At 37.3% G+C, this 27,134-nt stretch overlaps 1 protein-coding gene across 1 annotated transcript in view; it reads left to right on the forward strand.

Annotated features, from left to right (window-relative positions):
- Nucleotides 1-1,562: 1,562 nt before the first annotated feature.
- The window catches only part of CDC50A (cell division cycle 50 P4-ATPase accessory subunit A), a 35,860-nt gene continuing 10,288 nt past the window's right edge, over nt 1,563-27,134 (forward strand). The window contains exons 1-3 of the mRNA XM_019729606.3: nt 1,563-2,102; nt 23,033-23,140; nt 25,507-25,614. Coding sequence (XP_019585165.2) covers nt 1,602-2,102; nt 23,033-23,140; nt 25,507-25,614 — 717 coding nt within the window. The 5' untranslated portion in view covers nt 1,563-1,601. The remainder of the gene's footprint in view (nt 2,103-23,032; nt 23,141-25,506; nt 25,615-27,134) is intronic.

Here is a 27,134-nt window from a genome sequence, read left to right on the forward strand (position 1 = left end):
GGCAAAATAACTGTCCATACTTACATAGAATGTTGGAATACAAATCACTTAAGGAACTATCACATTTAGTGGGTTTGATGATACAGGCAGAAATGGGGAGATAAAACTTGCCTCAATCCTTATACTTTTGCATTATGCCCAATACTGTTATATACATTTTTACTAACCAATAGAATTTAGCAAAATAAAAGAAGCCCATACCTTCTCCATTAACGGTGATAGATGAATATTTTCCATTTGAAAATATTCTTACATAGATATAACTTTCCATTTGAAATATAATTCCTAACATAGAATATTTTCCATTTGAAAATAAACTTACATAGCTCAAAACAAAATATAGACCTACTTATGTTACCAGTGCTAAGAATTTGAGAGCTAAGGATGTCATATAAGAACAAAACCAAGCAAGTTAATTATCTACCAGATTAATATTCGATTGGCTCACATCTTGAGACTTGTAGTCATTTTGAAAACACATTTAATTGTAAATTACAAGGTCCAAGCACTCTTCTCGTTTCCCTTTTCTTGGATTACTTCCAAAAGGTATGACTGCAGACAAAGTCTAAAAGAAAATAAACTCTGGGTATTTGTTTTCAGATGATGTGACTTACTCTCTAGTCTGGATTTCAAAGATGCCAAGATAATGTGGATTGTATATAATCAAAACAATTTTTTTTTTACAAATATATGCTTATTGTAGAAACTTTGGAAGATGCAGAAAAAGTGCAAAGAAGTAGAGAAAGAGCATTCTCCATCTGGTCAATGGAGATTACCACTATTTACTTCTTAGGTAGGCTTGATACTATATACCAATACTACCTTGGTATCAAGATTTACTTACTTTTTGTATCAGGAATATTTCCTTCGGTCATTAAATACTTGGCAGTTTTAAAGTGTCTGCATTTTATAGTAATGCCACAATGTGAAGCTTTTTTATTGTAATCTGTAAAATAAAGAGCTACAGCTACTTACAAGACTTCTTATATCTGCACAAAAAAGAAACGACACAGAAAAGGTAAAAAGTAACATGAAGACTTTAATGGAACATAGACAAGTGATAATAGCTCAAGTAGAGGCAAAATAATAGGGTTAACCAAGTCACGTATTTATTTTTACTTTAGGACCAAAGGGTCACCCATCACGCATCTCACTTAATGTCTGTATTTGTACCTTGAATGACGATTTATTTGAATTAGAGAAACTCGCGGTTTTATAACCCAAGAAAACACTACAATCATACCAGGTTCAAGCACCTTTGGTGTGGTTTTTTAAATGCGACGATTCCCTTCAGAGAGGGCTACGCGGTAAAACAAAAACCTGTCTGGCGCCGAAGCCACTAGAAAGACATCTTTGTCAGCAGCGCCAGGGCTAACTAGGGTAGTCCGGGCCGGGCGGATCAGACCTGAGACTTAGATCGGCTGTCACCAGGATACCCGCAGCGGAAGACAGGTGTGAGCAAACACAACTTCAGGCAAGTGGAGCGCAGACGCCACTGCGGCGCAGGCGCCCCGCCCTTTTCGCCATCAAAGCCTGCGCATGCGCTGTCGTAGCTTCACGCTCCGGGGGTTGAGGGCCCTCACTTTGTCGTCACAGGGCAGATGATCCTCGTGCGTCCGCCTTTTCCCTCCCCCTTATGTCCCTCCCCGCGTCCCTCAGTTTCCTCCCTCCTCCCCCTCCCTCTGGCGCCCCCAGCCGATTCCAACTTCCGGTCAGCGGCCGTCTGCGGAAGGGTGTCCCGCCTCTTCCGCCTCTACTTTGGAGGTGGCGGCGGCAGCGACGCCTGCGCGTCTTCTTTTAGGGTCAGCAGACGGGTCCCCTGGGCGGTCCACTTGCGCGCGTCGCGGAGCCGCGCCGGGGGGGCAATGGCGATGAACTACAACGCGAAGGATGAAGTAGATGGTGGGCCCGCGTGTGCTCCTGGGGGCACCGCTAAGAACCGGAGGCCGGATAACACGGCCTTCAAACAGCAAAGGTTGCCGGCTTGGCAGCCCATCCTTACGGCTGGCACGGTGCTACCTACCTTCTTCATCATCGGCCTCATCTTCATCCCCATTGGCATTGGCATCTTCGTCACCTCAAACAACATCCGCGAGATCGAGGTGAGGGGAGGGAGCGGGGGTGGGAATTGGCGCTGCTGGGGCGCAGGGTCCTGGCCTGCCCACTTCTTCCTCCGCTCTCTGGAGGTTGACCTACGGGCTTCACCTCCCTCACACCTTCTCTCTTCCTCAGTGTCTTCTTTCTGCGGGCTTTCTGAATTTGCAGTTTTCTCCGAGCTTCCTCTCGCGATTTACATGATTAGAGACGAAATGAATGTTTAATACAGAGGGGGGGTCAGATAAAGAACGTCCCTTCATAGGCGGTTTGTGTGGCTCTGGAGATTTTTACCTCCAACGGAGGTTAAGAGGGAGAGGGGGAGAGAGAAAAAGAGATGGAAAAAAAAGAAGTTATATCTAGATATTACAGCGGGAGAATTGACGTGGTCAGTGTCATTATCTGTGTTGGGACTATCCTAGGACGCAGATTAACACCTTGGCCATTGTTGGGGAAAGGACCGAGAGCCGTAGAAGTATTGGTGATTTTTACCTAAAGAAGTTGTCCTATGTTACCAGGTCACATGTTAGGACAAATGACCGAAGTTTGCACAGTTACCTTTTATTTTGAGTTAATTGATGTTTTTAGTTGTAGGGTATGATATAGGTAACAGGTAACTTGAATCTTCATTTCCGGTTATGCTTTTAGGCTGTGTTTAGTAATAACCATGCTCTGCATTCGCCCTCGATTTCTTTTCCCCCCTAGATTTTAAACTTTAAAAAAAAAAAAAGTCAATGACCACACAGAGAGAATGAGTTGTACATGTTTACAGAACATTTTACTGATAGAAGACACGATAAAGATCTCATTTTTTGAATATCTGAGGGTATTTTTATCTGTTTAAAAGGGCAGTAACTAGTACCAAGGTCTCTTGATTTCTTCTGTTTTGTCAGATTACATCATTTTTCCCTCTAGTCGTATTAAGTACTTTTAAGTTTCTGCATGTGAATTAATGGGGCTTTCAGAGTAATTTTATTTTGACTACAGGTATAGGCGTAAAGATACCTATTTCCAGTTTTTACTTACAATGTTACCTTTCAAAGTAAAATATGTATTTTTAATTGTACAGTGCTCACTTCTGTGTTAATAATACTAATATCATTGTTTTTAAATCTTTTACTAAAAATTAATTTTCAGTGTAATAACTAGAGAAAGTGTCACAGTGTTTTTTCAGCATGTATTTTTATTTGCTTTTTCCTTTGTATCTCCTAATAGTTCTTCAAATGTAGTACTTCTTGTTCTCCCAGCCACACTAGGATCTCACATATGAGTAAAGTGATGTATTGCAAGTACCATGGGCTCTAGGTTGGGGTCACACAGAGCTAGGTTTAAATTCCAGCTTTGTCACTAACTAGCTCAGTTTCTTGGAAAACTTAATCTCTCTGAGTCTCAGATTTCTTACCTGTAAAATACGTAAATAATGCCTATCTTTTATTTTTTAAAGACTTTTTTTTATTGGGGAAGGGGAACAGAACATTATTGGGGAAAATGTGTACTTCCAGGGCTTTTTTCCAAGTCAACTTGTTGTCCTTTCAGTCTTAGTTGTGGAGGGCGCAGCTCAGCTCCAGGTCCAGTTGCCGTTGCTAGTTGCAGTGGATGCAGTCCACCATCCCTTGGGGGAGTGGAACCTGCAACCTTGTGGTTGAGAGGAGGAGCTCCAACCAACTGAGCCATCCGGGAGCTCAGTGGCAGCTCAGCTCAAGGTGCCGCGTTCAATTTTAGTTGCAGGGGGCGTTGCCCACCATCCCTTGCAGGACTCGAGGAATTGAACTGGCAACCTTGTGGTTGAGAGCCCACTGGGCCATGTGGGAATTGAACCGGCAGCCTCGGGAGTTAGGAGCATGGAGCTCTAACCGCCTGAGCCACAAGGCAGGCCCATGCCTATCTTTTAGGATGTGAGAATTAGAAACAATATAGCTAAGATTCCTGATATTAAGTTTGTACAATAAATAGTTATGATAATTCCTAATCAGGAGATGAGAAATGGAGCCAGAGAGATTGATATTTACTAGTAAGCTAGAAGAATATTGTAAAATTGGGGCAGAAACCCAAACCAGATGTCTTTATTCTCAACCTTAAGCTTTCACACTACATTAGATTCTTACTATAGTGGTAGTAGTTAAGTAGAAGAAAATAATTTAACATCAAAAATTTGATCATCTTATTTAAACTTCTCAAGATACTGAGGTGAAAGTAGCAATAATTTGGAATTTTATATGATGGGTAGTATCAAAACTCACCTGTTAATATTTACTGTACTATGAGAATAAATATTTACTTTCTTTAAAACTTTTGGGTTTTGAAATAAAATAATGTTCTTTACACTAAGAAGTTGGTAAAATGGAAATTTCTTAAGTAGTTCTCATGTATATGCTTCTGATTTCAAGTGGCCTAAAGAGTCTGCTGCAGCTTGTTCTGGTTCAAAGGACACTGAAGTTAAGTCAAGACATTAGAGTAGAAGTCCCACCTCTGTTGTGATCTGAGGCATATTTTTGAGTGCTTTGTTTTTTTTTTTACTAGAAGAACCAAAAGATCATCTGTACATGATCTCTAAGATGCTGTCTAACTCTAAAATTCTGTGGCTTCCAACGTTAATGTGGTTTTAAAAAATGTGCATATTTGGAACCAGAGGAAATGAAAATGAAGAATGATTAGGAGTTTTGTACCAACACTGACATAGTTGTGCAAAAAGAATAAAAATTTTTTTTTTTAATTTGGCTGTTACAGAGAGAATTGGTTCAGAATTGGGTAGGAGTTATGAGAAAAATCTAAGGAGCTTTCCCAAAACACACATGCTTCCTTCTGCTTACTCTCCATCCACCCTTTGCTAGACACTACTGTAGTTTACTTTAAAATATGTGGAGGGTTATTAAAAGTAAACGCGTAACCAGAAGTTCTTACCAACATTCACTTTCATACTATAAGTTGCTCAAACCCCTTAGCTTATTTCCTCATTTTTGAAAATTTTAAGAACTTTCATTGCTGTTTTACGTCAAATTACTAGACCAAAGGAGACTTGCCAAATCAGAACACTTTTGTAATATAGCTTAAAGTGCTAAGATTTTTAGGTATAAAAATCAGTGGGTCTTTACCCTTCTCCCAGAAATGTTATACTAAAAAATTACTACTCTTGTAAAGCACATTGGACTCTCCTGAAAAAGTTGTGAAAAAAGGCTTTTTAAACTTTAATGCTTATATTTGGCAGCATCAGTCCCTCCAACCCCCATTAGTTTTATATATTTTGTGTACTTTGTTTTTAGATTTTCCATAATCTAATGAAGTTATCGGAAAACTAAAGTTGTTAAATTCATCATTCATAAGAAAATATTTTAAATATTTAATATCTTATTCAACACCAAAGTTTAATGTCTTCATTTATTATTAGCAGCAAGCAATGCATATTTCCTTTAATTTGGCAATTATAGGAGTCAGGCATATCTTTTTACCACAAATATAATGTTTTTCTAGTCTAGGGCCCTTGTTGGTGAGGCTGAGGTATTGATTGAATAGAGCTAACTTGAAAAATATAGTGAGATATTCTTAAGTTTTGCAAAGGCATTCATCAGTGTGAATTTATATAATTTAATGGTTAGAATTGGATGAGGACATTTTTCAGAGTAACATTCAGAGTAAATTAAAGAACTAAACATTTACTTCAAATTAATGCTGCCAGAAGTGTTCAAGATACATTTTCATTAAATTTTAGTGGACTAGTTAGTACCCGTCACGTTTGACAGAAAAACCCCAACTCTCCTCTTCTTATATTTAATCCTGATTTTTTTTTTGTTTCTCTACTTTTTGATAAAAATACAGTTTTGTTTCTTGTTTTTATTCCTGTGTAACTTGGATTCTTAGATTCTAAAAAAAATTTAAGAGGATTAAGTGTCTCTTCTGCATTTAGTATTTATACTTAGCCTATAACTAAAAGTCAAGGAAGAATAAGTTGCTTTATAGACTGTTAAAGATTAAGCACTTTATGTTAACCTTAAAGATTTTAATTTCAAATGAATTGCAGTTGCTTAGAAGCTGACTCTTGGAAATTAAAAGATTTGTGATGTTATTGTTTTAATTCCTTTCTTAAGTAACTTTAGTACTTAGAGCAAGGAATGACACAGTGAATATGGCCAGCCAGACTGTTTGTATGGCCCAGAAACTGAGAATGGTTTTACAGATGAACAATTTAACATTAATTTAATGATAGGGAACATAGATTTTGAAATGATATTCCAATTATGTGAAATGACGTTCCCCCAAAATAAATCCATTCTTATTATAGACCTGTTACCAGACAATTGTACACAATTATTATTATAGTTTGAATTTCATCAATAAAAATTTGTGCAAATTTGTTTTCTCTCTTGTTATATAAGAGTCTACATAATATGCTTGGCCTTGCCTCTTGGTTTGCAAAGGCTGAAATACTTTCTGGCCCTTTACAAAAAGTATTTCCTGCCCTTGACTTCAAGTTTCAAAGGAACATACTGGCAAAGTTAGCATTAGTTACAAAAACAGCAGTTTAATTTATACATTCTAATCCTCAATAATCTTTCAGTTAGGTATAATGATCCCGGATATTTGGCTTGTGTTCTACCTTCTTTGTACAAATATAATAGGTATAAAATACCTTAGCTAAATTTACCATTAATCTTGGCTCAAGTAGTGTCCTTCTTCATTTCTTTTTCACAGTCAGATAAAGTTCAAGCAACATAAATTGCTTTTGAGAGTTTTACTTTGGTTACCTTTTTTCTTCTTTGGATCCTCTAGAAAAGACTCCAGGTAAATTCTTTAGTGTGAAATAATCAGTTCAAAGTTGGTACTTAAAATGCCACTTTTAACTTAACCGAATTAATACTTAAAATGATTTACCTTATTACTCAGCATTTTGTTGAGTGACCTGTCTTGTATTGATTTCCTTTAAGACAGATTTACGTTCAAAAATGGACATTTTCCAGTCCAGTTCTTACAGTGTCAAAATTACATGCCCTTCAAATTCCTCCTTTCCCACTGCATCAAATTAATTCCGTTTTTTAAGAATAAGTTAGGAATACGATGTGTTATTAGGGTTACTAAGAAGAAATGTCAGTTTGATTTAGGGGAACAATTACAATGGTAGGAAAACACAGCTGAGAAATCTCTCTCAAACTAACCTATTCGTCTACATTTGTTCTGTTTTGCCTTTGATTCTTTGTGTTTTGTATTCAAGCTAATGGGCAGGTCTCCAACTTATTGTATTCTGCACTGTGCCTGGTATGGTTTTGACATTTAGTAAGCATTGATTTTTTTTTTTTTTTAGAAATAAATCATTTTATGAACAGAATAGATAATTAAAAGGCCCAGTTATCACTGCAGTTTCAAGGATATAGTTTATGGAAGTGTGGTTGTGTTAGATGATTTTAAAATACAGTGTTATAAAGGAAAGACCACTGGACTGTGAGTCAGAAGATCACTTTGTAATCCCAGTTCTGCCTCTTAAACATGTGAAGTCACATCGGGTAGGCTTAGGTACAGAAAAATCAACTTCAGTCATATAGCCTCTGCCATGCAAGGTTTACTCATCTACAAATATACTGACTGACCTGCCAACCTTATAAAGCTGTTATGAAAATGAAATAGAAGGGCATACTAAATAGTAAAATTTTACAGGGGTACAGGGGCAGCCGGATGGCTCAGTTGGCTAGAACGTGAGCTCTGAACAACAGGGTTGCAGGTTCAATTCCCACATGGGCCAGTGAGCTGTGCCCTCCACAACTAGATTGAAGACAGTGAGCTGTCGCTGAGCTTCCAGAGGGACGGCTGAATGGCTCAGTTGGTTAGAGTGTGAGGTCTCAACAAGGTAGTAAGCATTGATTTTTAAAAATAAGGGAACTATAGCTCCTCGCCCACTTGGTATCCTCTTTCTTTCACAAATAAGTCATGGACTATTATCTTTAGTATAAACTTTTGTTGTCCACCTTTATTGAGGTATAATTGACACATAAAAATTGTGTGTATTTAATATGTTCAGTGTGATGGTTTGATCTACATATGCATTGTGAAATGATCACTATAATCAAGCTAATTAACATGTCCATCACATCGCAGTTACTTTTTTTTTTTTGGGTATGGTGAGAACACTTAAGATCTACTCTCTTATCCCAAGACAAGAGATAGAAACTGTTGGTGAGGGTGTAGAGAAAAGGGAATCCTTATGGAATATAAATTGGTGCAGCCATTATGGAAAACAGTATGGAGGTTCCTCAGAAAATTAAAAATTAGAACTACCACCGTATGATCCAGCACTCCCACCTCGGGGTATATATCCAAAGGAAAGGAAATAAGTATATATCGAAGAGATAGTTGCATTCCCATGTTCACAAACTTTGTTTTTATACCCAACAGATTTTATTACAATCTGGACATTAGGTCAGGCTACCCTTAAATTTTAGCTGATGAGGGGTTTGGTGATTTTTGATGGTGAAAACTCATGTATTGAGTTAAATTTATCAGGAGTTTTAATCAATATTGAGCAGTATCTGTATGCATAGCGCTGTTGTGGGCATAGTGAATGATAGAAAAAAGTTTGTGGACAGGACCTCTTTATTTTTTTGCTCTAGCAGAGAGCCCTTCTTAAGGAGTGTGGAATCTTTTCAGGGAGATCAGACATACATATAAAAGGGAAACTAAGCATTGCTGAGTGAGTGGCCAGGCAGAAAATTCCTTAGTAGTTTAAAGGAAGACAAGATCACATCTGTCTTTAATAATCGTGGAAAACTTTGTGGTGAAAGTGGACTTTGAACTGGAACTTGAAGTACAGATAAATAGCACTTCTAAGGGGGAGATTGGAAGCATTTCAAGAAAGGAGATTAATATGAGCAAAGATGTAGTGGCAAGAAATCAAAAGGGGTTTAGAGAAAATAGGAGTAAGGGCAAATCAGCTGGTGCCAGGTTGTGGGTAGACTTGGGTATCTGATAATGAATGTATTAAACTGGGGAAGTAACGTGACTGACACAATGTGTATCAGTTAGGATTGGGTTCAGCAATGAGTAGTTAAGGTTTTCATTCTCATGTGAAATTTTTAGAAATGCAGTCCCTGGCTAGTATGGAGGCTCTGTTTACTGAGTCCTCACTGTCTCAGGCATTGGCTCCAGTGCTCACCGTCAGGGATGGAGGCTAGAGTGCTGATTGTCACATCCTTTTCCAAGTAACATGTGGAAGAAGGAATGAAGAACAAAGGAATAAAGGCCTTTTAAAAAAAGTTCTTGGAAGCAGCCACATACTACATAAAGACCACATTTCCCAGCCTCCCTTACCGCTAAGTGTATCAAGGCCACGCTAACTGTAAGGGAGGCTGGGAAATGTGGTCTTTATTCTGATAACAAGGTTTTCAGCTAGTAATTGGAAGTTTTATACTGTGAAAGAAAGGTGGCACAGAAATTGGGGTTGGGGTTAACAGTCTATGGCACGGCGCTATTTATAGGAATATTTATCTGGTGGTAATATGTTGGCTGCATGGGAGCTGAGTCATCTAGATGTGAGAGTCTAGTAGTTTAGACATTGAATAATGATTGCATTTTTATATTGACTATAGTATTGAGCTGAACTTGATTTCATAGTAAAAGGCATTATGTGTTGATTTGTATATGAAAAGAAAATCAGGGCTTTGCTGACAAGTTTTTAAAAAACAAGTTATAGAAGGAATATTAAATATCATCACCTGCCTCGTACTTTCTTCAGCCTTTCTTCCTTCTTCAGTGTATAAATGTGTTTGAGTTTCTTCTCTTGAAAATGTCCTATCTCAATTCTAGTTAATAATAAAAATATTAATAATGACCGGTATTATTTGACTGTTTACTCTGCTAAGAATTTTACATACATATGTTATCTGATACAGTGACACTTATGAGGGTAGTCTCTCCATTTTAATATTAAAAGGGACACTGAATCTGAGATTGAGTCATTTGCTTAGTCACACAGCCGGGATTCACATCTGAGCACTCTGAGCTCTTGTTTTGTTTTCTCTAGGTGCTTTTCTGTATTCTCTTTTTCCATATAATCTGTTTGAAAAGAAGGGTATCCACACTAACTGATAATGTCCCTTCCCATCTGCCATTAACTCACTCCTTAACACACTGTATGGGAAGTATGTTAGATGGTGAAAAGTGCTATGAAGAAAAAGGAAGGAAGGAAAGGGAATAGGAACAGTTGAAGGATGGCTTATAATTTTAAGTAGAGTAGTCAGGGAAGCCTCAGTAAAGTGGTCTTTGAGTAAAGGTCTAAAAGAGGTGGGGGAGTAAGCCATATCGGTATCTGAGGGAAGAATGTTCCAGATAGAAGAAATAATAAGAGCAAAGAACCTGAGGAGTGTGCTTAATAGGATGTTTGAGGAACAACAAAGCGGTCATTGTGGCTGGAGCAGAGTGGGAAGTGGGGGAGGATAGTCAAAGATGAAGTTAGAATGGTAAAGTAGCGGGGTGCACCTCACAATGGTCATTATAAGGATTTTTGGCATCTACAATCAGTGTAATGTAAAGCCACTGAGAAGTTTTATACAGATAGATGACATGATCTTATTTATGGTTAAAAGAGTCACTGTGCCAAAGGTATGGAGAATATGACCTGGGGATAAGAGTAGAAACAAGGAAACCAGTTAAGGGGCTATGATTTTTTTTTTTTTAAGTCAAGTTTTTAGTGAAGTATAACCAAAAAAAGATTAACAAATCATATATGCATGACTTAATTTTCAAAAGATCACCGTGGATTTGAAATGGATAGAGATGGTAAGAATTTCAAGTGGGAAGGAAGAAATGCAACCAAGTGAATACATCTGGGAATATAAAAATGGGGTGGAGATAAGACCAGCGACAATTTAGGGAGGGTAGTGTAATGGATGACACATGATATGAAGCAGCATGAGGTTATTGTTAGAAAGTAGCACCAGAGACAAAGGTACAAGCCACTAACATTTGAATATTAGTTTTATGACTATACAAAAAACAATGTCGTTTCATCAGGTCTGTGCTAGGCAGTTTTTATAACTTGATATCTTAAGACTTTTAAGGGGTAAACTAAAACTTCATGTTGAAATTTATTATTTTGTTTGTAGAAATGAATTAAATGCCATATATAAAAACTGTATGAAAATTTGTGTTATCAAATACTATTTCAAACTCTAAAAGTTAAGTTAGTCCTGGATGGCATCTACCTATTATAGCAAAGTTGTTTTTCATCTATATTTTAGATTAAAAATATGAAGATTTGGTAGTACTGTTTAACACATCAGCATATTAACAATTGGTGCCAGTTGTATTTTAAAATGTCTTTTAAACTGACTTCCATATTTCTAAATTAATGTATAATGTGTATATACTCAAGATTATGGAAAGTAGCAGTGCAGTCTAATGGAAAGAACAGCCGCAACGTTGGAGCTAGACAGATACGATTCTGTCACCGTTATGGATTGAATTTTGTCCCTCCAAAAGATGTGTTGAAATCCTAACTCCCAGTACCTGTGAATGTGACTTTATTTGGAGAGTCATTGCAGATGTAATCAGGTTAAGTTGAGGTCTTTTAGGTGTATGACTGGTGTTTTTATATGAAGAGACAGACATTTACAGAGGGAAGATGATGTAAAGACAGAGACGTAGCGAGAACCACAGAACAACAGAGGCAGAGGTAGAGTGATGCAGCTGTGAGCCAAGGAACGCCAGCTGCTGCCAGGAGCTAGAAAGCGTCAAGGGAGGCCTCTCCCCAGTCTGAGTCAGCGTAACCCTGCTGAATTCAGACTTCTAGCCTCCAACTGTGAGAGTAAATCTCTCTTGTTCTAAAACACCCAGTTTGTGGTAGTTTATTACGGTAGGTAGGAAATGGATGCAGTCGCGTATCAGCTGAGTCTCAGTTTCCTCCCTGTAACAGATTAAGAACAATTTTGGCATGAAGTAGGCATTGGGAAATAATATCTAGCCTTGTTATTGCTGTCCTTTCTTCAAAGATAATTTACATTTATATATTACCTAATTCATTTATTGTTTATAAGTTTGAGATTGAGGCTTTCTGATTGAATTACAGGTAAAAACCTTGCCTATGATTCCCCTTTGGAATCTCTAATTTATAGAAACATATAATAGATTTCATATGACCCACAGAATTTTATTAGGATATAAAGGATTAAACTTGTTCTGTAGCTATACATTTAGAACTCAGCTAGTTTCTTTTTAAATTAAAGTTTATTGGGGTGACAAGTGTTAGTAACGTTACATAGGTTTTAGGTGTACAATTCTGTAATACATCATCTATAAATCCCATTGTGTGTTCACCACCCAGGGTCAGTTCTCTTTCCATCACCATATATTTGACCCCGTATACCGTCTTCTACCACTCCCCCTACCCCATTACACTCTGGTTCAGCTAGTTTTTAAAAAAAATTAATCTTCAAAAACAAAAGAACCTAGGCTGAGTTTTTAAAAAAATTCATTCAACTGCTAACTTTTAAAATTTTATATTTTATTTTAATTTTTTAATTTTTATTAGTTTCAGGTGTACAAAACAATGTAATAGACATTTACACCCATCACCGTGATAACTCCCTCCCCAATCTACTACCCTTCTGACATCGTATATAGCTGTTACAATTCCATTGACTCTATTCCCAGTGCTGTATTTTACATCCCGTGACTATATACTGGGGGTGCCAAAAAATGTATACAAGTGGACACTTTAGTCAGCGTTGCTCAATCAGTAGTTCGCCATAATCAGAAGTGTCTGGATGCTGATGGTAACTACTTGGACAAGCTTTTGTAATTGCAGAAGTCAAACATGACTTGTATTCATCTCGTGTTATAGGTATATATTGAGTATTACAATTTTAATACAGTTTTCTTTTCTTAAAATGTGTATACTTGTTTTTGGCACCTTCTGTATATATTTAATTATAGTTGACATTAAATATTATTCAGCTTCATCTTCAGGTGTACAGCGCAGTGGTTCAACTGCTAACTTTTAGGAGGTTCTATATAGTTTGAATATGGATGTTTATTTATTTCCTCCATCCCCATTATCTGATGAGCATTTTTGAGGGGGGTTGTTCTACGTTGATATATTAGCTATTTAATGAAAAGGAAGCACTTCAAATAAAGAGACGAAAACGGTAAAACTGGTTACTAGAGGGTAAGCGGGGAGAGGGTGGTAGATGAGGGTAAACGGGATGAAATAAATACATGGTGATGGAAGGAGAACTGACTCTGTGTTGTGAACGCACAATGTGATATGTAGATGATGTATTACAGAATTGTACACTTGTAACCTATGTATCTTTACTAACCATTGTCACCCCAATAAACTTTAATTAAAAAAAAAAAAGAAGCATTTTAAATACTTAAAAAATGTTCAGTACTCCGGGATACCCTCATTGTACCCCTTTTACTTCTCTCACTCTTATAATCCATACTCACCTCTTGCTGTGAGGGCCTGGGCTAAACAAATGACTTAGTCTGCAATCATGGTGACCTCTGTGGAAAACTCAGCAATACCCCTCTGTTTTGAGCTTTGAGTAGGAAGCAATGTAACTTGCATTACTTCCTCTGAGGCAAGAATGTGGACAACTGCTCAGCCTTGCAGACTTCTCTTTTTGCTTAAGCTCTCTCACTCACAAAGCAGAGAAATTTGCTGCTGTGGTGTCACACCAGTGGCACTAGTATGACTCATAAAACTGATGAATGTGCTCTAGTCCCCTCGAGCAGGGGTAATGTCATGCCCTTCTATCCCCTACTTAGCTGAGGTCTGCCCTACCTAATGCCAACTGAACGAGCTTTCTTGCTGCTGGTGCTGCTGTAGCTAGTGTTTCCAGGCGGGAATACCTGCTTGTTCTCAGGAATTATTTTCGCTTTCCCATTCCCGAATCCCGAGATACAAACTGTTTTCTGTTCTCCACGATGAATTGTTTCCACAAAGTGACGGCCGATACTACCAACCAGCTGGGTTCAAGGAGCCGATTTTCCTGATTTTCCAACCAACTTTTCTCAGGATTCGGACACAGGAAAGCGAAAAAAATTCCTGAGAACAGGCAGGAATTCCCATTTAGCAACCCTAGCTGTACCTCATGCATATACCAGTGTCTGCAAAGGTGCTATCTCTGGAAGCTTTCAGTGCTGCAATTGCTAAGAATTCTGCAATAGTGTTAGAGTGGCCTTCTCCTTTGCTCTATCCTCATTTTGTCACCTGGTCTACACAGAGCCACACTACTCTAGTTTATAGTGGCTCAAAGTCACAAAACCTACCCCTTTAGCTTCTACTCTACAATCTAATTCCACTTTTCTGTTTTCTGAGATCTAACCTTTCCTTATTACTGATTGCCAATTGTTTTACGATATATAAATGGTCACTATACAAGCACCTTAACTGGAGAACCCCTGATTGATTCTCAAGTGCTAAGCCCTAATTAGAGATGTACCCCCTTCTTGGTACTGTCTCCCTGTAGATAACACCCACTCATCAGCCCTTGGAGAAATTCGCTGACTACTAGGTTAGGTTATGTGTTTCCATAGTATCTGTGGAATCACAGTATCCTTTCTATTTCTGTTTTCTGTGTTAGACTCTGAGCTCCATGAGCTCAGGTACTGGGCTGAGTCCCCATTGCCTGGAGCATACAGGCGCTCAGTAAATATTGTAGGGATTCAGAATAGGCCTCCCAAAATGTGCCACTTTGGCATGGGAATTATTTTGAACTGAAGGCAGTCAAGACCCTGCAGGCTTACAAGAAATTTTTACCTCTCCCTGAAAGACTTTAAATTAGGGGCCTTTCGCATAGAGTGACAACTAGAAATAATTTTATGACGTATCTATCTGTAGGGCAGGGCAGACTTCTAATTACTGAACATCTGTTCTTCGTATCGTCCTTCATTGACGTTCCTCTCCTCTGAAGCCCCCAAGGTGATCCTTGGCTCAGAATACCATGTAGATATACCTCATTTTCCCTTTTTTCTTTGAAGCTCTCATGTATGTGGGGTCTTTGACGCCACACTCAACAGCTACAGCTGCTGCTGAGTTCCCTGGCTAGCCACTGCTGTGGCTGCTACTCTGATCACTCGCACTCTTGTCTTGGTCTCCCAAGATTCAGTGATTTATATGGAGAGGAAGTCATCCAGACTCAATTGATCCAGACCTTGTGCTTTTGTACTGGCCGCCGGAGTATATTATAGTAAAATAAGACGCATTAGAGCTAATTGCCTGGCTAGGTGTTATTTTCGGGGAAACATGGTAGGGAGAGAAAGGACTCATTTATCCCTTTGGCTTCTGAAGTGGGAGATGGATTCCTGTTTCCATCCAAAACTCTCAAAATGGAGAATTCGACAATACTTGGAAGAATGTTTGGATGCTAGACAGCTTAATAGCAACAAAAACAAATCAGCGTTATTCCTCAGATATTTGTCTTCATTCTTATAATCTGAAGGTCCTGAGTTTGTACATTAGAAAGGATATGTCCGTTGTGTGAGAGGGCATAGTAGGGTGGAAAGAGCATAGATTTTGGAGAAAGGTGGAGCTGGATTCGAATTCTTGTGATTACAAGCTGGGTGACCTTGGGAAAATTACTAATCCTTCCTAAATGGCAGTTTCCTAGGTTAAAATAAAAAACTTCGTAGGACAATTGTACTTTTTAATGAGATGATATATATTAAATGCTTATAATGTCTGGGACTTAGTGTACATTCAATAAACACTAGTCAGTAAAGCACCGCATATCATTATGTCTCCAGTTTACCTTCTTAGCCTTATTTCCTTCCAACATGAAAACTCCACAAATCCAAAGTGTCTATGCTCATTATCCTTAAATGTACCTGTGCTCTTTCTTCTTCATATGCTCCCTCTTTTTCTTTTTTACAGCTTTAAAAAATTTGTTTTATTTTTATGGCTCAGTTCAAATCCTCTTTTCTCCTCAATAAGAAGTACTGGTCCATGTAGTACTTACTGTCCTCTTTAACATTCGGTTTGGCAGTTAGCATTTATAGTAGTTATTTTCTTGTATTCATGTGCTTTGGTAAAGTAGTCTTCTAGAGGGCAAAGGGCAATCACTATTCTTGGGAAAAAGTAGTTTAATAGAAACAACAGTAGACTTAGAGTCAGAGATCCTTGGTTCTGTCCTACTACCGGCTGTTGCTATTTGTGTGACCTTGGGCAACTCTGAATGTGTTCTTCTGTGAAATGGAGATAGTACTATAGGGTTTTGGTGAGGATCAGATGAAATGTGTATATAATAGAAAGTGCTGTGTAAACTGTATTGACTAAGTATAAGGTATGAGTGCCTTTGTATTTCCCTTACACCTTTTGTCATGCCTTGTGGATCGTAAGGCTTAACATGCTAATGATGATTTTTTTTTAACACTTCTTTCAGATTTTTGGAATCAAAAGACATGCAGTTTGTTTTGTGCGTTTTAGAAATTGTAATCACAAGATTGTGATAAAAATATTACAGCTATCCTTTGATTTTGTTGATGTACAATTTATTAGTCAATTCTTGGTTCCAGTAAAATGTTCAGTTTTAATATACTGTAGGTAGTACAATTTATTAGATTTCCCATTCCATCATATTATTTTTGTCCAGTTAAATAAAGAATATATATCTTTGCTTAATCACAACAGATCATCATTCTTTCCTACTCTGCCCTAGAAACTAATTTGAAAGAGAGTGATTTGAGAAATTTCTGTTCAAAGGCATACAGTATGTTAATGGGCACAGCTGGCAACTTTCTTTTTTTAATCCTTAAATTAGTCTTTAAAAAGAAAGAAGATATGTAGAGATTTTTAAATAAAAAAATTGGAAACAAATTTTAATATAGTTTAATATAGTTTTTTAAATACAATTTACTCTCCTAAATGGTCTCTTCTTTCATCTCTTCAAAATCATAAAACTTGGCTTTTAAGTGGAATATTGTGCACTAATAGGCCCCGGGCATTAAGTTGCGGCCCAACAGTTTTATTGAAAAATTACATGTGCTTTTCCTCTCCTCATTTAGGAGAACTGTGTTTTTAGCTTGTTTTTATTATGTGCCTAGCTTCTCTTAGATATTTGCAGTGAATGAAAATTTTCTCTAGACAAAGTTTCATTAGTAAGCAAATAAGCTTTGATGGAGAACATTTCAATAGGTTATATCAGAATTTGATAAAAGAAGTTTATTAAGCACTTTGTGGTTTGTGAAAAGCAACTCGATGTTATAATTAGATGCTGGCTCTATTTTCTCTCTATTACAAATTTTAACCTTTTTTTTTTGCAATTACAAAGAGAAGTTAAATATCCATGTATAATGTTTAAATGTTTAATTTCAGAAATAAAGATTAGATGGCTAATTTTTTTGCTTTATTAAGGTAAAGATAATTAACTAGGGCTGTTCATCCTAAAGTTCTTCTTTATCAAGAGAGTGAGAATATATTTGTAAAAGACATATTTGATAAAGGACTGTTACCCAAAATATACAAGGAACACTTAATATTCAGCAATAAGAAAATGAACAACCCAATTAAAAAATGGACAAAAGACCTGAACAGACACTGCACCAAAGAAGATATACAATATCTTACTCAATTTGGGCTGCTATAACGAAATACCATAGACTAGGTAGATTAAAGAACAGATACTCATTTCTCACTGATACTCATTTCTTCCTTGAAGCAGGGAAGTCCAAGATCATGATGCTGGGAGACCCTCTTTCTGGCTTGCAGATGGCCACCTGCTTCTTGTGTTCTCACCATGGCAGAGAAAAAGCTCTGGTCCCTCTTCCTCTCTTTATTAAGGACACTAATCCCATCGTGGGGCCCTCATGACGTCATCTAAACCTAATTACCCTCCCATCGTGGAACCCTCATGACGTCATCTAAACCTAATTACCTCCCAAAGGCCCGGCTTCAAATGTCATCACATTGCAGGTTTTGGGTTTCAATATATAAAATTTTGGGGGACACAAACATTTAGTTCATGCATTCCACCCCTGTGCTCCTCAAATTCCCATCCTTCTCACATGCATGATACTTTCATTCTATCCCAGCAGCCCCAAAATCATCACTCTGAAGTCTATAAAATCTCATCTTAAATACCATTTTAATCAGGTAGGGTTGAGACACGAGGTACTATTTATTCCCAGGCAAAATTTCTCTCCAGCTGTGAACCTATGAAACCAGAAAAGTTATATGCTTCCAAAATACCATGGAAGGACAGACATAATGTAGACTTGTCTATCTGAGAGGGGAGAAAATTAAAGGAAAAAAGGGATGACAAGTTCCAAACAAGTCTCCAAAACCTAGTGAGGCAAATACCAATAGATCTTGAGGCTAGAGAACAATCCTCTTTGGTTTGATACGTTGCCTTCAGGACCCACTGGGGCAGCAGTGCTCTCCAAGGCTCTGGGTTGCTGCCATCTGGCCTTTGAACTGAGGATGTAGCCCTGATGGTCTGTAAACCACCTTTGAGATCTTTCTTTGTATTGAAGAACAGTGCATGTTTGCAGCCAAATGGCTCTACAGTCCAGACGTGTAGGAACTAAGAAGTCCTGTAGTCTTACTTAATTCTGTCCCTTCTGTTTCCCCTTCATTTCAAACTGACAGTGATTCTGCTCGAATGGCTAATGAGGTCATTGGTTCATACCCTCACTGATTTCTTTATCAAATAGTTAGTTGTTCAGCTATACCCTAGTACTCGTTACAAAACAAGCATTCTCATATTTTGCAATATGGATAGACTTGCCAGTTTTGCAAATTTTTAAGTTTTGGTCTCTTTTTGCTTAACAGTATTCCTTCTCCATTCATTTCACTCTTTTTGCATTTTACTATAAACAGTCAGGTGAAACCCAGCCACCCCTTTAACACTGCTCAGAAGTCTCCTAACTAAATATCCAGTTTCATTCCTCACAAGTTCTACCTTCCACAAAACACTAGAATACAGTTTAGCCAGGTTTTTTATTTGCCACTTTTTATAACAAGGATCCCCTTTCTACCAATACTCTGTTCATGATTATGTATTCTCTGAGAGATGGAAGCTTTCTCTCTAACTCTTCATTTCTTTCTAAGGTGTCACCAGAATCAGCCTCAATATCCATATTTCTAGCATTCGTCTCAATTCTCCAGTCTCTATCCGTTACCCGTTACCCACTCCTACAGACACTGTTGTCTTTTTAGGTGTTTGTTACAGCAGTACCCCACTTTCTGGTAGCAAAATCTGTGTTAGCTTCTTGGGCTGCTTAAAAACATGTATCACAGACTGGGGGCTTAAACAATAGACATATTTATCACAGCCTTGGAGGCTGGGAAGTCCAAGATCAAGGTGCTGGCAGATTCACTTCCTCACTTCCTGGTGAGAACCCTTTTCTGACTTGCTGACGGCTGCCTTCTCTCTTTGTCCTCACATGGGATGGGGAGAGAGAGTAGGGGAGCGAGAACAAACGCTCTGGTCTCTCTTGTTTTTCTCATGAGGGCACTGATCCCATCATACGGGCCCTGCATTCATGACCTTGTCTAATTACCTTTCAATGGCCCCCATCTCCAAATACTATCACATTGGGAATTAGGGCTTCAACTTAAGAATTTGGGGTGGGGGGCACAAATATTTAGTCCCTAATGTACAGGTGGCAAATAAGCATATGAAAAATGCTTCACGTCATATATCATTAGGAAATAGCAAATTAAAACGAGATACCACTGCATGCCTGTCAGAATGGTAAAAATCCAAAACACTGACAGCATCCTGTGCTGGTGAGATTTTGGAGCAACAGGAACTCATTCATTGTTGGTGAGAATGCAAGATGGTACAGCCACTTTGGAAGACAGTGTGGCAGTCTCTTATAGCACTAAACATATTCTTACCATAACATTCATCATTCCTACTCCTTGTTATTTACCCAATAGACGGAAAACTTCTGTCTGCACAAATTCCTACACACGAAAGTTTATAGCAGTTTTATTCATAATTGCCAAAACCTGGAAGCAGTCAAGGTGCTGTTAACCATAAACAAATAGACAGCCAGATATTGCTCCAGCAAAATGGGTTTATTCGGGAACAATAAAGAATTGCAGTTCAGGGTGAGCAAGTACAGAGAAACAAAGGAGAGGAACGATCTTTTATGGACTTGGGAGAGGCTGTTGTAAATGAAGAGTGTATTAGAGGGAACTGAAAGTTTGAAGTGTAGTGGCTTTTTCTTGGCTGCGATGGCTATCTTCCATTGGCTGAGCTGCTACCAGGCACGGAGGAATCTTGGCTTCCTCCTGCTGAGGCAGTAAAGTAGTACCACTTTCTGTTGGAGATGCAAGGTACTGTCTTTCCCCGTGGGGATCAGTAGTGAGTTAGAGTTCTTTTCCCGACTCCATTTTAAATGAGGTTTGTGTTTAATTTTCACAATGTCTTTTAGTAGGTGAATGGATAAATAAATAACCTGTGGTACATCCAGGAAATGGAATAATGTTCAATGCTAAAAAATAAGTGCTCTCAAACCATGAAAAGACATGGAGGAGCCCTAAATGCATATTACTTAGTGAAAAGGCAAATCTGACAAAGGCTATATACTATATATATTATATGACATTCTGGAAAAGGCAAAACTGTGAAAACAGTAAAAAGATCAGTGGTTACTAGGGGTTAATGGGGAGGGAGGGCTGAATAGACAGGATTTTTAAGGCAGTGACCCTACTGTATGATACTATGATGGTGTATACATGTCATTACACATTTGTCAAAACCCATGGAATGTGGAACATCAAGAGAGACTCTTAATGTAACCTATGGTCTTGGGTGATTATTACGTGTCAGCGTACGGTCACTAATTGTAAAGCATGTACCACTCTGGTGGGGATGTTGATAATTGGGAAGCTGTGCGTGTGTGGGGGGCAGAGAGTATGTGAGAACTCTGTACTTTCTACTCAATTTTGCTGTGAACCTAAAACTGCTCTGAAAAATAAAATCTATTCAAAAATTCTTATAATGGAAACAAAGGCTCTCATTTAGCTATTAGGCCCAGTCTTCTGACACCAGCTGGTGTCCTGCAATTCAGTTCTGACACTAATCACCCTGAGTTGTCATCACATTCCACAGGTGGAAGGCCATGGTCCCCAACAAGACTGCCACCACTTTAGACACAAGCTGTAAGTCACATCTCCAGGCTACCCACACTTCTGCCTAAGTAACTACAAATCTGGGGCGGGGATTCCAAGAACCCCCCTCACAAGACTGTCCTCACTCCATAAGCCAGTTGCAAGTTCAGAGGTCTTCAGGCCACCTATGCTTCTGACCTACTGGCTGTAAATCCAGGGTTGCCTATGATCCCTTTCAGGTTAATAATTTCTTAGAGTGACTCACAGAACTCGGGAAAGTGCTATATCTAGGATTACAGTTTTATTATAAACAATATAAATTAGGACCAGCTAAATAAAGAGAGAGATCTGGAAGGGTCCTGAGTGCAGAGGCCTCTCCCTATAGAAGCAGAGCATATCACTCTCCTGACACTTCAGTGGATTAACCAACCAGGAAGCTCCCCTGTGCCCAGGATTTTTATTGACATTTCATGACATAGCCATGATTGATTAAACGTTGGCCACATGATTGAACTAAGTTTCCAGCCTTCCTCCTCTCCTCAGAAGTTGGGCTGGGCTGGGCTGCCGTCCCTAGTCACATCTAATCTTAATGGTGACCAGCCCCCATCCTTAGCCATCTTATTAGCATAAACGCTAGTGTGAATCAAAGGGATTATCAAAAACAGATACACTCCTGTCACTGGGGAAATTCCAAGGGTTTTAGAACCTCCCTGCCAAGGAACCCAGGACAAAGACAAGGCTAATTCTTTATTATACAAGACCAGGGTTTGAACAAATGGTAGCTCTTGAGAAACCTAATAGTTTTTTTTTTTTTTTTTTTTTTTAATTTGAAAATGTACTGTGGAAAGCTGAGGTGACTGAAAGTATTTAAGATTAGAAGATTTAAGAGCAATAACTGATTTACTGATCTTTGTATTAATCTGATATTTTAATTATGTCAACAGAAGAATGTCCAGCCTATAGAAAAATCTTGTAAGAGTTTATCTGAGCCAAATTTTGAGGACATGCCCGGGAGCAAAATCTCAACTGACTGAAAAAATGCTCCCGTAGAATGGCAATTTGCAGTTCCTTTTTTGTATTTACAATCAAAGGAGAAAAGTAAGGAAAGTTACATAAAATCTCTTGGTGGTAGATCAAGGAGGCAGGAGAAAGCCAAGTAGAGGAAATGTCTAGAATTGGATAAAAAGCAGAATGGAGAAGCACATACTTTTACATGAGTGGTACAGGATAGTTAATAATTAACATTTACAGTACGTAGAGATGGCATTCGGGGAACAAGAAACAATGAGGGATTCTATGGTCTTGTGCTCTGGTATCTTTGGTTGTGTTCAAGGCATCTTGAAAAGATTACTCTGACCTCCTAAATGCATAAGAACAACGGACAATTCACTTAAGGTAAAGATTGACCTATGCTAGGGAAGCTGTAGGCCTGGGATGTGACTACCTGCCATTCCCTGACCAATTAGGAATTTATAATCAGACCATCCTGTGTGGCTGCTTTTGATCATTGAGCTTGTCAGGCCTCCCTGTGGCCCCCCCTGAGCTTGTCAGGTTTATTATATAGCCCCCTTTTGTTCACAATTATTTAGATGTTATAGGTCTTTAAATCTTTATACATCATGAAGTTTTAATTTTATATTTATGGTTTTGATGCATAAATGAATTTCTTTGGGTAAAAAGGAGACAAGAATTTATTTGGAAAAATGAGCCAGTTGAATAACATACGGGTCTTGCCAGTTTTTACACTGTCAAAACAAACGGATGACCTTAAAAACAGTTTTTTCCCCCTGGGCTATAGGTTGTTTCATTGGACACATTTTTCCCTCTAATAGCAAGTTATTTTGGAATGTACCCACTTTCTCCCAGGAAGTGCTTAGTTCTATTTTTCTCTTGCAGATTGATTATACCGGAACAGACCCTTCTAGTCCCTGCAATAAATGTTTATCTCCAAATGTGACATCTTGTGTTTGTGCCATTAACTTCACATTGGAACAGTCATTTGAGGTTTGTATTCCCAAGTAATGTATTAGAAAATATTAATGCCATATTTTTATTATTTTTTTGCTAGTTATTATTTTTTTTTGGTAGAGCAGTCACTTGAATTTATTGGAATCCATATACTTTTGAGGAAGATTGTTTTGTTTGGCTATTGATTGCGTTATGCTGTTTGGTAATTAACTACATGTATTTAAATAGTTTCTTTTATATAGTACTTTATATACTACTTTTATATAGTACTTTATTAACTAAATTTAAAATACCATATTTATCCTCTCACTGGGAAATTTTATAAATCAATAAAATTGTATAAATCAGTAGTGATCAAGTTTATATCTACATTTACTTGTATTTTAAAAATTATTGTTCAGATTGTTTTGCCTACTTTTAATACTAAAACAAGCTTTACTTTGGAAAATAAATACTAATTCACCCATCATTTTTCTATCAGATATGAAACATTATCCAAATGCAAATAGTGAAACCTTATTGATCTTTTATATCTTAATAATAAGCAGTTAGAACATCTCTGTGTGTAGTCTGTCTGCGTCTTTTGCACTCACACTTATCTGCCATTCTTGGAACTGAGCAGATACTAAAGGACATAAAGATTCAGAATAGGGATAGCAAGACCAGTTTGTGCCGTCTACCTGCAAATTGAGTTTAAAATTTATTGTTTTATTCTTCAAGGAGCAAAAGTGCTTTAACACTTTAGAATTTTCTTAAAGATACTGATGACTTTTGTAGTCTCTGGCAGATGATTGCTGTTTTAGATGCACTTGAACTGAAATAAAGGACAATAAGGCTGCCTTTAAAAAAAAAGCAAACCAAAAAGCGAGACAGTAAATTTGGGAGAAGACAGAAATTTAATTATTTTACTTTCTTTTCAGCAGAAATAACATATAAATTTAAAACGGAATAAAACTTCTATAAATTTAAAACAGAATAAAACTTCTATTCTTTTTCCATGTGATGGACAAACTATCAAGTTGCATTAAGTTCTTTTTGTCAGAACAGGCGTAATTAAAGAAATGAAAGAGACTTGTAATGATTCAGAAGCTCCATTAGTTTCCTCCCTCATTAAAAAAAAACAGTTATTTTAGAACGTCTCTTCTGCAAAGGCGATCATCTTCACATTCATTCTTTTGTGGGCTCTGTGTCCCTTCATAAGCCAAAACTTTGCACTGGACTAAAGCCTTTTCAGACAACTTCAAGTAAGTTATTTTTGTCTCAGTACTCATTGAAAGGCTCTCTTTCAGTTTGTAAGTTGAGTTTACTGTAGTTCTTTTTTTTTTTTCTATTTAAATTTATTGGGGTGACAATTGTTAGTAAAATTACATAGATTTCAGATGTACAATTCTGTATTACATCATCTATAAATCCCATTGTGTGTTCACCACCGAGAGTCAGTTCTCCTTCCATCACCAAATATTTGATCCCCCTTGAATTTACTGTAGTTCTTAATTGATATTTTTTAAAGCATATTCTTTGTTTCTGTGATATAATTTTGATAAATAAATGGTTTCCATGTAAACATTTTCTTTACATAGAATGGGAAAGTTTGTATAAATTTGACATTTGAAAATCAAGCTTTGTATTATATATGAAAACAAATCAAGTAAAAGCATACTTAAAGTGTTACTGAATTGCTTTTTTCTTGCATTCCTTTTAATTGAGGATAACATTATAGATGATAGAAGTAGCAAAAATGAAGGAGAAAATAGCCTCATGTTTTTGCTACTTCTAAAAATCTTAGTCATTCAAGATGGCTTCATGGCACCTTCTAAGTAATTGTAGTGTATTTCCAAATTGTAGTGTTATTTCCAAATTAGCTCCACTGAATACATTTACATACTTTTGTTGATTATTACAGTGACTCATTATCATAGATACTTTACTAATTATTAATTACTAATATTAGATAGCATTCTGTGGAGAAATTCACTATGTCCTAATTCATGTTCAGAATTACTTGGGTAAAAAGTGAAGTTTTCACCATTATCCCTTTGAAAAGTTGATGCTAATTGGCTGAAGACCAGTCTGAATTAGAGAAAGTTTTAAATTGAAAGTAGATCAATTAGAATAGGGTTTAAAAAAAATATCTAAATAGTACTTCTTTGACGTCTTTAAGGATGGTTTCAAAATTTACTCTTGGATTTTTGTAACATACCACCTTTAACCTTAACTTAAAATTTGTACCATTTTACTTGTGTATTGCTAAGTACTGGTAGAATTCACCCCAGTACCTGTTTTAAGTTTTCACAAATTTTGAAGTAGTAAAGTCCACAATTATATAGCTTTTATGTATGAATGACGCAATTTTAAACTTAATAGTTTTATATGAGTTTTTTTTTCCCTTTATGTTTCTCTAGGGCAATGTATTTATGTATTATGGACTGTCGAATTTCTATCAAAACCATCGTCGTTATGTGAAATCTCGAGATGATAGTCAACTAAATGGAGATTCTAGTGCTTTACTTGTAAGTAAAATGATGGACTAAGAAAATGTGGTACCTATGAAATAAGTATATGTGATAATTGTTCAGTTAGAAATGTTAATTTTAATATTGTTAGGATGACATGAAAGTGTTACTTTCCCCTTACAGTTTGTTTAGTGAAGGTTTGTAGTTAAAAAATTTTTTCCCGTGGAATTTACACAGATTAATGATTTCTTACAGCCAGAGGACACATTACTGCTTGCTCGTTTCTGGTAATGTCATTGGGATTTTTGCTTTATTAACCTATTTGTAATGGAATTTTGATGGACCTGGCATTCTGGGTATATAATTTGTTCTATTTGTGTTTGTTCATTATTATTATATTATAAGAATATGTGACTAAACTACTTTTAATTTCTGAGATTGTGTTTTAGAATTGAACATGTATGCATGCTCTCGATTTTTTAACTTCTGGGAAGCCTGAGTAGTCAAGTCCAAAGGGTAGGTTACTGAAAAACTGTCTGAGGAGCTTTTTGAAAACACAGATTCTGGAATTCTAATTCACAGATTCTGGAAGTCTAATATGTCAATTGTCTGCAGGGGTGGAGCTCTAAAATAATCTATTTTTAATAAGCTCTTCTTCTGATGCCCAGCCTGGTTTGGGAATCTGTGGACTAGTGGATCTTAGTTTCCTGACCGTTGTTCAACTTCCTATAGCGGTTGATGTACAAGTATTTTATGTTACTGCTGCCAATGCGACAAACCTTCAGAGTCCCAGAGCAATCTAGGATCTCTTAAAAATGGTGAATCTCTTAGAATGCAATTTGGGATCATATTGTGACCAGAATGGTCCTGATAAGCATATAGCTGCTCTGGACTGTCTTGACTGGTTCTGTTGCTAGTTCTTGATGTTGGGGACCTTAAGACATAACAAGTCTATTTAAAGATTCTGGTTAGGTCTATAATATTTGCAATCCAAAATAGTGGCGTTTATACTCTGTGGGATCCAATTTTTAGAACTCAAATCCAGAGAAGGTGATATTCTGTGAGACACACCAAGTTCCTAAGCCACTCTCAATTTGTTGATTGGGGTTGGAGATGGGTTGTGTTCAAAGACCCAGAAGTGGTGGTTGATTCACAATTTGTTTAGATACAAGCTCTCTTCACTGAGGGTGAAAGAAGCTGAAATTGATTCTTTTCTTAACAAACTGCAAGCAGAGCTTTTAGGCTAGACTAGGGATTGATGAGTTTTTTTCTGTAAAGGGCCAGATGATAAATATTTCCAGCTTTGTAGGTCATGTGGCCTCTATTGTAGCTACTCACCTCTGCCATTGTAGAATGGAAACAGCTACTATAGACAATAATTGAATGAATGGGTGTAGCTGTATTCCAATAAAATTTTGTTTACAAAAACAGGTAGTTGTTAGATTTTGCCTGCAGGCTGTCATTTATTGATCCCTGGATGAGATTGAAATGTATGATTTCAAGACCAGGTGACTTAAAAATTTTAAAATTTTTGAGATGGACAGGTTGAAGTCCAAGTTACTTAACGCTATGTGTAA

This window comes from Rhinolophus sinicus, chromosome 2 (assembly GCF_057876585.1).
Source record: "Rhinolophus sinicus isolate RSI-liver-muscle chromosome 2, RSI-T2T, whole genome shotgun sequence".
NCBI lineage: Eukaryota > Metazoa > Chordata > Mammalia > Chiroptera > Rhinolophidae > Rhinolophus > Rhinolophus sinicus.